The 14,427-nt window shown below is 33.7% G+C and overlaps 2 protein-coding genes across 2 annotated transcripts in view; one reads left to right on the top strand and one right to left on the bottom strand.

The window, feature by feature from the left end:
* Positions 1–253: 253 nt before the first annotated feature.
* LOC132548547 (enolase-phosphatase E1-like) lies at positions 254–7,592 on the bottom strand. Its single transcript, XM_060212408.1, has 6 exons — positions 7,405–7,592; positions 6,828–6,929; positions 5,321–5,511; positions 4,326–4,458; positions 3,125–3,248; positions 254–2,645 (listed from the first exon to the last, which is right to left on the bottom strand). The coding sequence occupies exons 1-6, from the start codon at positions 7,519–7,521 to the stop codon at positions 2,359–2,361; spliced, it is 954 nt and encodes a 317-aa protein (XP_060068391.1). The 5' UTR covers positions 7,522–7,592; the 3' UTR covers positions 254–2,358.
* Positions 7,593–8,451: 859 nt separating this feature from the next.
* The window catches only part of LOC132548573 (ribosome-binding protein 1-like), a 38,133-nt gene continuing 32,157 nt past the window's right edge, over positions 8,452–14,427 (top strand). Inside the window, exons 1-2 of the mRNA XM_060212436.1 lie at positions 8,452–9,103; positions 14,170–14,288. Coding sequence (XP_060068419.1) covers positions 8,452–9,103; positions 14,170–14,288 — 771 coding nt within the window. The remainder of the gene's footprint in view (positions 9,104–14,169; positions 14,289–14,427) is intronic.

Here is a 14,427-nt window from a genome sequence, read left to right as displayed (position 1 = left end):
ATGCTGCAGTTCTTCAGTCAGATGGATTAGGAATAGCTTAATTCCATTTCCAATCCTTTTGTGATTTCACACAGGTGTTTCATATCTAATTATGATACTAAAATGAGTTTAATGAACTGGTTATTTTAATGAACTGGTTAAGTGATCATGCTACAATGAAATATATCATCACAATATTGTATACCTTGAGAAAAATAGCGATAACTGATGTAAAAGTTCTCCGTCAAACACAAAAAACAAGTAAATCTTTCATACGGTTGTAAAACTACTTTTATTTCATACAATATTAAATGTTATTCATGAACAAAATATTTCAGTAAAAAATATTTGAAATGAGTTAAAACATGACAATCAAATTAAGTGAAGAAATTTCAATCACTGTACACATTGCCATGTCATAATGCTTAGTTCATTGGACCAATAAAGTCAAATAAGTTACATCAACAATGATCTGAATAACTGAATAATTTATGGGTGTAAAATCTAGACCACCTGATGTCAACTTCATATCAGTTATCAACAATAGTTGTAAAGTATTTCAAACCATGCTTCCTCAATTTTCAAAAACACAGAATTAATGAAAACATTTGTGAGAACAATTTCATGAGCTTACACTGATCTGTGTAACATTAGGTAGGCATTTCTACAAGTGATATACATAAATTGCAGTGAATGGCTTGTTCTAGAAATGTCTTTTTTAAATGTACATTTTATCTAGACTTGAGTGTTTTGCTTGAATTTGCATAAATTTAATACCAGATGTGCAGCCTAAAGGAAAAACATGGTGATCTCTTCAAAAATAAACAAAATATGAAAGTCTTGTCTTGTGACACCATTGAGGTGTGATTCTACTGCCATTTTATTTCACAGGCTTTGGACAGTTTTCTTTTTTCATGTAAAGAAGCATTGACACAAGTTGTCTGTGGGGAGCACCTAATTTTATTACAGATTTTGTTTGCACATGACCCAACAAAAATAAGTATACATGTATATTTGAACACAACAATTATACTAAATCCTATATAAAGAGTATACAACAATATTACTTTTAAATTCCAGAGTGGAATCAGAATGGAGATTACAGGGCTTGTATTGCTGGTAATTTAAAAAAATTTCTTTTTATATCTTATTTTTATTTTACCAAAGAATTTTGCATAATTTTGGCTAATACATGTCTACAGCAACAACCTTTAGTTGACTTGTAATCCAGTCTGCTCTTTTCACTTTACAATAACAACCAACATGTTTGTCATAGAATACACAGAGAAATCTCACCAGACAGTAACAAACAAGATTCCTTGTAAATGATTCTAGTTGTAACCAATTTGAGCAGACATTCATTACACATAAGATTGCAATGGTACATACAAACATGAATGAATAAGAAATACCATGTCTAAGGACACCAAAAGCTGATTCAGTATTACAAATACTATTATAGAAAATAGTTTGATGACATCTGTTAACAATAAAAATATAGGAGACCCTGGAGTAATGATCCATTCACAGAACACTGGTTATAATACAGACTTATAAAACAATATTTGTATAGTTGCCTCAGAAAAAGGTATTTACGAGTAAAAACCTTACATACATTCAAGTATGACTTTAAGTACCAATACACTTCAAACAGAGCTACTACAGGAACAAACCAAGTAACAGCTAGGGCACTATAGCACCTACATAGCCATTCAACAGCAACATCTGCTGTATTACCGATGAACTAACTATCAATTCTGTTGATCTAAACCAATGTTTAGGATAAACACAAATTAAACAAAAAATCATGAAATGCCATTGATGTAAATAAATCATAACAATATCAGAGTAAAAGAAATTAAAAATATGCAGTTAACAAATCTGATTTCAGCAAATTAAAAAATATATATTTATATATATATACAAAAAGAACAGCATGGTGAGAATAAATGACTTTGTCAAATAGAGTACCATTCAAAAAAACAGGTAAAGTACATCATTTTATGCTTCCTAAAGGTTTAAGTAAACCAAGCAACTGACATAAATAGAATAAATTAGTTGTAAAATGTATACAAAATATGTCCAAATATAGCATGAAAAAAAAAGACCACAAATTTGGTCGAAGAGCATTTGATTATAATTTTTGTGGCAAGAATTAAATTCATTATAGAAGATGTACTTTAAAAAAAAAAAAAAGAAAACCCAATCATGCACTTGATGGAACTAAAGATTAACGATTCAATGTGAATTATGCAGTTGTTTTACACATCCTTTCACCGCTTTGATGCATTCACCATTTTCTCCACATACAATGTCAGACTGTGAGTGATGAGGATGGTAATGAGACATATATCCATATATCAACAACCACTTGTCACACTAGTCATCCTCTTCTCCCAAATCTTCTTCTTCCTCATCCACTTCATCATCATCATCGTCATCGTCATCATCATCCAACTCAGCACAATCATCATCCACTTCTTCATCACTTGCATCCAGATCTCCATTTCCTTCAAGCCTCTTTTGATCCATGTCATCCTCACCAAAGAGTTCTCCAAAGGACTTTATTGTTAGGAAGTCGCATCGAACCTGTCTTGTGATGAGTGGGTTTCTGTCACGGTCAAGCAATGCTACTCTGAACCCTGCCTGCATAGATGCTGCACCCTCTGCAATGAACATGTTTGATAAATGTGTTTAATATATTTATACTTAAAAAATGCTTTGTATACTGAACTTGTTTCCTTCAGTTAAGCATTACGAGCACTGTTATTTGAACATGTAATAAGAGTCTTACGATTTAAAAGTTACAATTCTAGTATTTCCTTTCGAAACTAAAATTCTCTTTCAAATGCAGATCTCTTGTGTTCAAATATTATTGTTTAAGGCAAAATTGCATCTGAAAACATTAGTTTGGTTTTTAATTGCAAACTTAAAGTTGAAAAAAAAAGAAAGTTCTTTGCAACAATCCCGTAATATTGATGAACATAAAACATTTTTGAATAGAACAAACAATTAACATAAGACTTCACAAGCTACATTTTACACCAAAGACTATAAATGAAGTGAATATCATGGAATTTTCATTCAAGCAATACAAACAGGGAACATTTAGAATTTCAAACAGGCAGTACTTTCATTCACAAACCTTTTGGGTCATCTGTGAGGTAAAGAATTTCACCAGGTATCACATTAATTTTTTCAGAGATGGCAGTATAACTGCTGCATTCAGTCTTACTGCCAATGTTAGTGTCAAAGAAATCTGTGAATAGCTGAAATAAACAAAATAATAGGTTGAACTTCACGGATAGCTGAAGAATTTAACACACACGTCCTAATTAGATATAAGTCTATAAAATATCACTTTTTTGATCGGTTATGCACAGATAGGTAGGAAATAGCAGACAGACATGATGGTAAAATGCAATTCTTCATAAAGTATTAACTGAAATGTGACCTGTTACTTAAGTCCTACCAAACTTCTCTGTTTGGGAACTTAATTAAAAGTTTCATATCAAACATTGTTTGTGTTGGGTATAATGTAACACCAACTGTATTATACATTAATTTTTTGCCAAAAAAAGTTTCATGTAAATCATGTACTCTGTCCTTATAGTCTGATGAGATATGAATGGCATTGTTTATACCAGAGTGTATGAATATTCCTGCACTTAAGTATGTGCAAGTACAGAAAGCCTGTCTGAACAAGACTATCTCCTACCAGACTAGCTCCTATTTTAATTTTTATGTTTGTTTCCAATTGAGATCTTGATTGCCATGGCATTGTTTTTTTTCAAAGTCTGTTGAAAATGTATCAATCACTTTATAATTGAAGTTTTTTATGATCCATTAACTGCTAATTAATTATTAAACATAAAGAACAATAAAAATATTGACTTTTCAGGTGAGAAAACAAAGCTTCAACTAAAACAAATAGATAACATCATAGTAAATAGCTAGTTTTTTTCTTCTCTTTTCCCCCCGAAACTATGCATTAGCAGATGTGGTCCTTATGGGATAATGCAGATGGAATTTACTAAGAAATAAACAACTGACATCTAGTTAACAAGAAACACTTAAAATGTCCGCCAATAATGTTATTACACTTTATGATTGCAATGTAACCCAGAATGACTTAACTGTATGCATTCGGAACCTTGTTATTGTACACAATTAATTTGGGAAAAAATAAATATATAGAAGAAATGACATTCGTCAACAGATGAAAAGTTTTAATGACAAACACTGACAGATGGAAAAAATCTTAACAACAATCAATGACAGATGAAAAGTCTTTGCTCCTTAGGAGTATAAAATGTCACTTTGATTCCCTTATATGGGAAGCTTACCTTTGTGATATCCCCCTCCTCCACATGACGGAAGAGTTCTTTTTGTGCCTCCACACTTCCTGATGAATAGACGTACATTGACACTCCTTCATCTATCAGTTGTGTGATAACTGGCTCTACATCATCGTAAATCCTTTAATGCAAAGATCAAAATAAACATATAAACATGTCATAGTCAACTGGAATCCATGTGCTTTGCCAACAATTACCTATCCATTAAATTACTGATTTAATATTTTCATCCATATTATTAAAATTGATACAGGGATCCTTTTGGGGTGCGATTTCTGTGAATCATCTAAGAGAAATTGTGTATCTCGCGTGAAATTCTGATGTAAAGCGAGAAATTCTCGCATTCGTATGTTGTATACTATAACTCCTCAATCTCGTGGTCGAGTGTAAAGTAGAAGGTATTAAACTACGGATGTCTTTTTGTGTTTTCATTAAGATGTAATGCGGTCCGAAATGTTCCGAAAGTAGGCACAGGCAACATGGCCGGCCAGCGGAAGATTTCTGTGATGTTTGGCCTAGTAACAGCGCACAAAACTGCAGATACTGAAATGCCATCGGACACACCAAATCCTAAACGATTGAAGATACAACAATTTCAACAAAACTTTTGTCTTCAAAACTGTTGTAGGCCACTGAAGCCATAAATAAAGGTTGTTAACTTGTTATTTGTAAAGGACTGTATTAGAGTTGTCTATTTTTCTCTCATTAAATTTCAAAATCTCTCACTCACATTGACAGTAGTGAGAGGATTTCTCTCCCTGAAAAAAATGATCAAAATAATCCCTGGTCCTAATCTGAAGAAATAAGTGTGAAAATTTTACTTATTTATATATATATATATATAAAAAAAGAGTAAAAATAAAATGTTGAGAATAAAATACAAGATTAAAATTCTTTTAAATACTTAAGTCTTGAAAGATTAATTCATCTTGCATTTAAAACAGATAGCTTAAACAGACTGTTTAAAAAAACAAAAAACATACATGGCTTTGATTTTGCCTGTTTTATAGCCTTCTCTCCACATGTGTCCCTGTAGCTGCTTCAGAGCTGTTGACTTGCGGTCGTCTGCCATTTGCCATTTGATGTTCTCGACACAGCATTTGATTACTTCATCAGCTTCTCCATCAGGAATCTCTATGCATCCTTCTACTTTGTCAGCAATATCCTTAGAAGCCTAAAAAGCATCAATATATATAATTTTTCTAAAATTTGATTTTCAAATTTTACCAGTTTCATTTCATTTAGTGACAAAATTAATATTGTTGACAATATTATTAGAGAGAAATCCACACAACATCATGTCTTATTTATGCAAAGAAAATGATATTTTCAAAATGCAGACCAAAAGAAGTTTCTTCATGAAATCATTTCATGATGAAATATTGTATTCATAATGTTTTCTCACTGAAGTGACTCTGACTTTGTGTCTACTTAATCAAAATGTACAACCTGCTATCATCATTGCCATGCACAACCTTACTATCTAACAGTGCACGAGATTAATTCGGTTAGGCACTATTTTAGAATGAAATTTTGATTATGATATTTAAGGTAGTAAATGACTTGATGTAAAGTGATTTTGGTTTAAAGATGGACAACTTACAATTGATGAATGATGTAAAGTGATCCAAACAGCCCATCATCTGATGATAGTGGGCTAAAAATTCCTCAATGCAGTCAAACGGAAAAGTTTACATGACATAACATTTCCTGCTAAAGTCTGATCTATATGATTAAGATAGTAGTTTGGCACTAGCCAACATGTTTTACTTGTTGTAGTGTTGCCCAAATGACATGTACTACACCACCTTCATTTCAAAACAGTACATAACTGTGAAAACTACTACTGAATTATTTTGTTAAGTTGATTATCAAGGTGTGTTGATTTGTGTTATCTATGAGGTACAAAGACTACGTCATGTATGAATATCAAAGGAATCTTGATATTCACAACTTCAATTTTTAACAACTACATTTTTGTAGAGGAAATATATAGGTCATTCAGTGACACTTGCAAGTTCACTATAAATCTTGACAGTGGCATGCGTTTGTCCTCATATTCATACAAAATACTTTCACCCCTTCATACATTTATAGCAGCATGACTGGAAATCTTGCAGTGGCCGGGCACTTGTGTAACATGCACCGACTACTACTCGAGAGCCATTCATCTTCATATTCAATGTTGCTTAACTACTATGCAGGGACACCTACAAATGATGGACATAACAATTGATCTGGCTATACCACCAACCATCATTATACCACCTTTGCTGACCCGTCATCTCACATTAACCTCTATATTAAGATTTGATGGTTTTGCTTGATCATAATTTTTTTTAAGTGTAATAGAACATGGAAGAATACATTCCTTGCAAGCACTTCAACTGAATCGAAGCAAGGTCTCTGGCATTGCAATCATGATAGAATTACAGAGATTATATCTAATATGTACAAGACAAACACTGACCACTCAATCCTTTCACATACCAATTCACGAAGTGCTGATATATCTGCCTTTGTCTCCTCATTATCAAATCTGCCCTTCAGGTATGTTTCAACATTCTCAAGGATGTAAGGGAATAGAACTTTCTGAAAAGTAAAATAAATACGGTTTCAATACAATTTCATTACCATTCAACTCAAAACCTGTGGAAACTATCACGACTAGAGAAAATGTCACCGATCCTTGTGTCAAGTTAACATTGTGCATTATAATTCAATTTCGGAGTAATAATTACTAAAATGATCTAACATTGGCTAAAAAAGAGTTTTCCCTACCTAAAAAAACAAACGTGTTTTATTAATTTGTTATTAACCGTAGAGAATCTCCTGGTTTCTGCACGACTGTGCCTACTGTCTAACGAGTTTAGCTGTTATATGAAAGCAACAAGTTAATATACCATCTTTATAGCATCTTTGGTGCGATGAAAATACAGTCGTAAGTTTTTGACATTAACTGCGAATTACTACCATGCATGCATCACTTATGTACAAGCAGGAAGATGAGCGTGATGGTGGACCGGTACTGTATGCATGTGTGTGAAAGATGCCGGTAGCCTCCTACCTTAACGAAAGATACTGGAGTGGTTGTTCCTTCGATGTCAACGACAACTGCCGAAACGCCATCAAGTAACGCTTCCACTTCGTCTACTGACCGTTTCTGACATTGTTGATCCTCCATTTTCTGGTAATGGCCAACGGTGGGCACTTCTAGCGAAAGTGTCAGTGCAACGCTATTCAGACAAAGAACAAATGGACCAGGTGCGAGCCGATTGGTTACCAGATGGCGCCCTAGTTTCATAAGGTTGTCTCGTTCTCAACTGATGGCTATTCCATCAATATGGTATTCTGTTCGTTTACTTTAACAATTTCGTAACGGAGAATGGATAAAACAAATAGAGGTATCATTGTGAAACTATAAAATGTTTTTCGTGTTTGTTCAATAAAATAAATAAACGCTAGAAAATGGAACATCTGCGTTCGTTTATTGACATGAAAGACTTGGGCCTAACTTAACTAAAAGAACGACGAAGATGCTGAGCAGACGATCTAGACGTCTGGAGATTGACCAATCAAATTTGTTGTTACAACAGGATTACGGTATCGTGATCGTCCATTGAAATCGGGAAGGCCCTCAAACGGGTTCAGTTCCGGAAGAATTTTTATCCACGTTGACAAGATACGGACTGTGAAGGAAAGTGCATCCATTTAAGTATTAACGTTATCATACCAAACTAAGGTCGTAGCTTTAATTAATTTAACACATTTGTCGATACCTATCTATCACAAAAGTGAATTTGTTTTGGTTTCATTTATTTTGCTACCGGTTTTTCACCGGCTGCAGTGAGGAAGTGTGGAGTGCCGACGTGGACGGAAAATCATCTGGTGGTGTATGGTTTGTAGTCAGACGAATAAGTTTCAGAGCACCACTGACAGTGCTCTTTTGAAACCGGCTAATCACTACTCTTAAACTGTAGTTCATCTTGTGTGTTGAGTATTTGGTGGATGTCGGACAAGAATATAGGGAATAAATAGGGGAGGGGCGTGGTAATTATCTAACAAGTGTCAGTCAACTGGAATTCAACGATAACTGCTTTTGCCACCTGTTATAATGGATCCGCATACTATCCTCATCGGTATTGCAGCGTTTTGTTTGTCAGCACTGCTGATCTATCTTATATCTGTGTTTGGTATAAAGGAAAAAACTTTTGAAGAAGCACTGGCTGAACAAAAGCAAAGACTTGAAGATGAGAAACAGAAAGAGAAAAGCCTGAAGAGGGCAGAGAAGGAGAAAAAAAAGTTTAGGAAAATGAAAGAGAAACCGAAAGAAAAAGGACTTCAGGTTTCTGAGCCTGAACTACCAAAAGAACCCAAGATGGTGAATTTAGATATTGATCCAGAAATCATTGAACCGCTAACAGATTCAACCACTATGGAAGGGAAGCGTTCTCAAAACACAAAGAAGAAACCAAAATCTATTCTTCATAATAAAAATGAAGAACCTCATGTGACAAAGGAAACTCAACAAGTGGTTCATCACATTCCTGTCCCAAAAGATGAGCTGGAAATTCTGCATGATCATGAAAAGGAACAAAAGGATGGAAAGAAGGAGAAGTCTGTACCAAAGGCATCTAAGAAGGGGAAGGAAGAGGTTAAAGCAGTCTCAAAGAAGCCTGTATTAATAGATGAAGAGATTGTTGTCCCTAAGTTTGAAAAAGTATCACATGCTGCTTCCTACTCGAGCCCGGAATCCAAAACTAGAAGTAAGAATTAAAGTTACTCTATTAATACCAAGTCTTAAACCATTATTGTGGTGCATCAGTTAAATGTATCGCTCACAGTAATTAAAATTGCAGAATTTTGTTTGCAATGGGTTTTCACTGAACATGATATAATTTGATCAGCTGAATTTCTGATTCTTAATTTTAGTCTCTGAAATTACAAATGTGGATTTTTTTTAATGCATTTGATTTCAGTGGTACTATGGGTACTAAAACATTCTAACATGAAATGAACACACATTTCCATGACTTTAAAAAAAAAAAATTACAAAATTTTGTTGAATTATTTTTCTTTCATTAAAGATAGGTATTTGAGTCTAATTTCATTGGTCAACTTTACTGGATGAAGATTATCCAGATGTCCAAAAATTTCTGTGTTGCCTGGTATACATTACAGGGTCACCCTTTATCTTCTTTCGAATGAATTATCTTTTTCTCATTCTTGGTTATGTACATACATACTTCACTGGAGATAAACTTGATAAAAATATCCAGATGGATATAAGGAATTTCCAGGTCACTATATTTTGCTACAGCTTCTCTTTACACATATTTGCTTATTTGATTTTAGGTTTATTACAATAGTTGCAGAATGATAGAGATAGGTCTGCAATAGTCTGTATGCTATCTTTTGACTTTGTATCCTCTGCCAGTTAAAACACATTAAAACTTTGACCACCTCCACTTGTGCATATATATTTATTTTCTTATATGGATGCCCTGTAGCTAGGTCGTTTGGGAATTTAGAAATTGATTTGTCAGTTAAAGGTTTACTGTAAATACCTTTATCAGTTTTTCAAGTGTAGGATTGTTTTTTTGTGGAAAAATTCATTACAGTCTTTTAGTTTCAAGTACATGTACCTTTTTCCATGTGTACACTATTCATTATCAATTCAAGAAAGTCGTGGGATGTTTGTTTCATATCATTTTTTAAAAAAAATTGTCTTTCAGAACAATGCTTATCATTCCAAAGTTGTCAAAACCTAGAAATATTTTTGTAAAACGGAGATCTGTACTATTATTATTTTAGGTCATATGTATGTACTGATTGACATCTGTACATTTGGAGAACACATGTATATACACATAAGACAATATATCATTGGCATTTCCTGTTCAAAATATTAACGCTTACTTAAAACAGCAGCAGTGTTGACTAGTTTGTGATCTTGAAAGTATTTATATTATTTTTTTTTCAAAATCTTATTAACTAATTAACAAATATATGCACATGTATGTGTGGGTAATGAAGTAGGACCAGCCAAAACATTAGGATGTGTACTAGTCAAAACAAACAAGTCATTTGTCAGTTAATGTTTAATATATTCAAAACAGTGGAAATGTTATTGGTTCATTGCTGTTATATAGATATATACACTTGTGCCTTGTTTGAGTTTGATGACAATTTGACAATTTAGAACAGAAGAAAAAAAATATCGACTCCATGACCTTAAGTGGTCTCTTTAGACCAAATGAAGATGCATTCAAAATATTAGTAGCTTTTGATGACTACATCGACATGAAGTTAAGTTCATCAAAATCAAACCTGTCAACTTACCAAATGTAAAGGTCACTGGGTCAAATCTGAAAGGCAAACAGTTTGTCACTTTAAATTGGTAAATAGAATGAATGCGGTAAAGTGTATTATATGTAAAAAGACATGGATAAAGTGTGCCATTCAAGGATTAAGGTGAAATGACTAAATGACCAGGCCACCTTTCCCTGTTAAATGTCAATTTATGTTGGATTTTAACCTATATCAATTATTATTGTTATCTTCAATAAAATGCTCGACTTGTGGTCGTATGTCAGATTACCAGCTGGTAAAAAGTCCATATCAAATGTCTTGTATCATAACTCGGAAATATCCTAAATAAAAATGTTAAATCATCATTCTGGGTGCATATGATAGCTGAAATGTCTTAACACAGAATATAATATAATACTGATTTTATTGTTTATGCAGTAAAAAGGGTTAAAATGATGCATGAAGACTTGAATATAAACAATGTTTCTCTGAATTGCAGTTGGCATAACAGTTCAATTACCTTTTCTATATTTGTACTTTCTACTTTATAACAAAAATCCCTAGATTTTTTGTTAATTAATGAATTTACAAGAACTAGTGCAGAACTTGTATGAGTATGTGCTTTGTCACAGCAAGTTTAGCTGGAACCTACTGCCAATGTCAGAGACTCAAGTGGTTGAATTGAATGAATTCAAAGTATTGCCTTTGAGGGAGAGAAAAGCAAAACAAAAAAGAAAACAAAAGTTGTCAATAATACAACTAAAATAAAATGTCTTCTGTATTTTCTTTATTGGAATATTTTCACCTGACCAGACTTGACATGATATCAAGTTTATTTATTTTACAATATTGTAAAACAAGTTGTCCAACTTATCACTCTTCTGGGCCCGAATGGAAGTGAAGGAGGGGTTTGATTGTAGGAGGAAATGAAGTACCTTGGGAAAACCCTCATGATCTGGCAGCTGACCCCATACCTTTTCATGTCTGTTAAGGGAATCAAACCCCATACACCTAGTTTAAAAGACGAGTGTATTGTCACTGTGACACCCGACCATCTAGACCTGACATGAATCTGCTTACCCCATTCATGCATTTGGCTTGCATCCATAAGTAATGCTTAATATATATGTAATACTTGATAACAGCAGCCTCAGGCTGGAATTTTACATTTACGTCCCTGGAAATAGTAAACAAATATATTAAATGTACTTTAAAATATTGTTTTGTTTTTTTTACATTGATATATGCTATACAGTATGGTTTGGAAGATTAAAATTGAATATTTTGGAATGCAAATTTAACAGAGTATGCAAATTTGAAAGGATTAAGTCATCAGTTTGATCTTTCTTAGCTTGATCAACATGTCTGTGACTTGACAGCAAGTGTCAAGTACAGTTTATACACCTCCTGAAGCTTAAAGACTATATACTAGTTAGCTACATGTATACCAGTGTATCATAAGGGTCAGCTGTCTACAACACACATTCCTGAGGCATGATTCTGTTTGATGTCAGAGTTCACCAATCTTGTGTAATGAACATTCATTAGTTTATGTAATTACAATTTACAACTACTTTCCTATGTATAAACTTACAAATGTAGTTAAGTATACTAATAGGCTCATGGATTCATGCTTGTAAACAGCTGCATCTGCTGAAGTAAAATGTGTTGTGCCTTATATCCCTCTGGACAGTCAAGTCAGGTGCCAGATTTGGGGCGGATATTCTGCCCCATTCCCAATGCAAAATAGTATCTTTTTTTCCAAGTTTAGACCCCAAGTTTTCCCAATTCTAAGGAAAACACCATTATTTTTCCCAATTCAAAGATGCCCCGGGCCCCAGTCCCAAAATGGGGTGTGAGAGCCCAGACAGTGATTACCCTTTGTTCATATGGGTCCCTGGAGGTAGGGTTGAAGAACTCTACCCACTGTCCCCATTGCACGATTCTTAACAGTGACTAAAAAACCTGAAATCTTCCATATTTTCTTCTTCCTAGTATTGCCTATTTTGTTTGAGCACCCACTTCAGTGTGGAAGGTTATATAGGTTTAGTCTCAAGACCATGATAAATCATGGTCTATACATTGATAGTTGTAGCTCTCTTTTCCCTTTAGCTTGAACAGGTTGTCAGTAAGGACTGGTTTTATGGTTATTCCATTATCGGTGTAATGTTTCCGGTGGATGTCTTTCGCCTGTGTTTGGATTATGACATTTTAATTTGATGATACAATATGTAATTACTTTATGCCTTTCAGTGACCATATCAGTGGTCATTCAGAAACTTTGAATTGGATCATGATAGACTGACAGTTGCATGATAACTCTGCCAAAAAGGTCGTTCTGCAGAATAGTGACATTATACCAATACTGCTGAATGTATTTGTGAAATACCAAAGTATCCTACATCGTTTCATTTTTTTTTTTTTTTTTTGCATGTCTTTCCCTTCCCTGATCTGAGGATATTGACGGCAGCATTTAGAAACAGGCTGATCTCTTTGGGGCTCATTTATCTTTATTTATAGACAGACTTCAATGGAACTTACTACAACTATTCCATATCAAAATAGCTCAAACAAGTACACATTGTTGATTTTTGCTGTTATTTTTAGCAGAGTTATGCATCTATAATTAACAAGTATAGGAAGTGCATAGAAAAGACAAAAAAATGTTTTAATTCTACTCGGTTCCTTTCAAATTTGATAAATATTTTTATACATGAAGGGAAGGGATTTGACAAATGTTATAGGTTTTATATGTGATCCCCAATTTTTAAGAGTTATGCCCCTTTTATTGTCAAATATGTGCATTGTTTTCAAATGCAAGAAATATTAAATTCTTTATTCAACCATTGTAGGCTTAATCACCATGACATGAAGTTGTGTTTTTCATGACAACAGGTTGATTCAACAGTATTTAGAAGTGTTACTACCTCTTCTTGTTTTCATCATATTTTTTTTATCTGGTGATCTCCTCTCTTAGTTTTTGTCACATTTCTTTCATATTCAGTTGATGTAATCACCTTGACATGGAGTTTTGTTTATTACTGTTTATAAGTCAACATTTTTATTTTGTCAGAATATCTCTTGCCTCAGTATTTAAGTTTCTTTGCATCTTAGAAGGCTTGAAAGCCACAACATGAGATTGTGTTCTCATGTGCAGTATTTTGATTCAACAATATTTTTTAAAAAAATATTCTTTTCAGTATTTTAATCTTGTCCACATTTCTTTCATTTTCCCACACATTCTTTAAAACTGGGTCCGCCCTGCAATACTTTTTTTTTTTAGTTGTTTCAAAGTTTGAACATTACCTGCATCTCTTAAAAGGTGTTCATCTCGCTGAATATGGCTGTATGTTATGCTTTCGTTGGCATCCCTGTATGTATGAAAGGCAAAATAGAAAATGAAAGAAAAATTCAAATGGTTATTGTGAATGGGCCTTTAAGATAACGGAAAGAGGAGACAGTTGATTCCTGTATACCTGGTACTAGTTTGTATATTTTTTTTTATATTTTTGTATTGCAGTTGATCCTGGTCAGCTTGTTGCCAGTATTCACACAGCTCCTCTCACAGACTCCGAGATACAAAACATGATTGAAGTCCTCTTGAACAAACAGGGAGGAGCTAGCTCATCTTGGAATAAGGTCTGTATGCTACTAATATCTATTGGAATGGAGGGGATGGGGATTAGGGAGAGGGGGAGCGCAGGTAGTTCAAGTAATATTATATTCAGTACTGTTACAATTTCATTATCATAGGGCAGATGTTTTTGTTGTTAAGAGT

This window comes from Ylistrum balloti, unplaced genomic scaffold (assembly GCF_031769215.1).
Source record: "Ylistrum balloti isolate Yb309-2 unplaced genomic scaffold, AGI_CSIRO_Ybal_v1 Utg370018, whole genome shotgun sequence".
NCBI classification, from domain to species: Eukaryota; Metazoa; Mollusca; class Bivalvia; order Pectinida; family Pectinidae; genus Ylistrum; species Ylistrum balloti.
This window is presented reverse-complemented; position numbering and strand designations above follow the sequence as displayed.

Excerpts from the sequence above, each read along its gene's own strand:
- LOC132548547 (XM_060212408.1), bottom strand. The coding sequence starts at position 7,521 with ATGGAGGATCAACAATGTCAGAAACGGTCAGTAGACGAAGTGGAAGCG. Across the intron at positions 4,459-5,320 it reads ACAGGCAAAATCAAAGCCAT|GATTTACGATGATGTAGAGC; the intron begins GTATGTTTTTTG and ends TTTGCATTAAAG. Across the intron at positions 2,646-3,124 it reads CCTCACAGATGACCCAAAAG|AGGGTGCAGCATCTATGCAG; the intron begins GTTTGTGAATGA and ends TGTTCATTGCAG.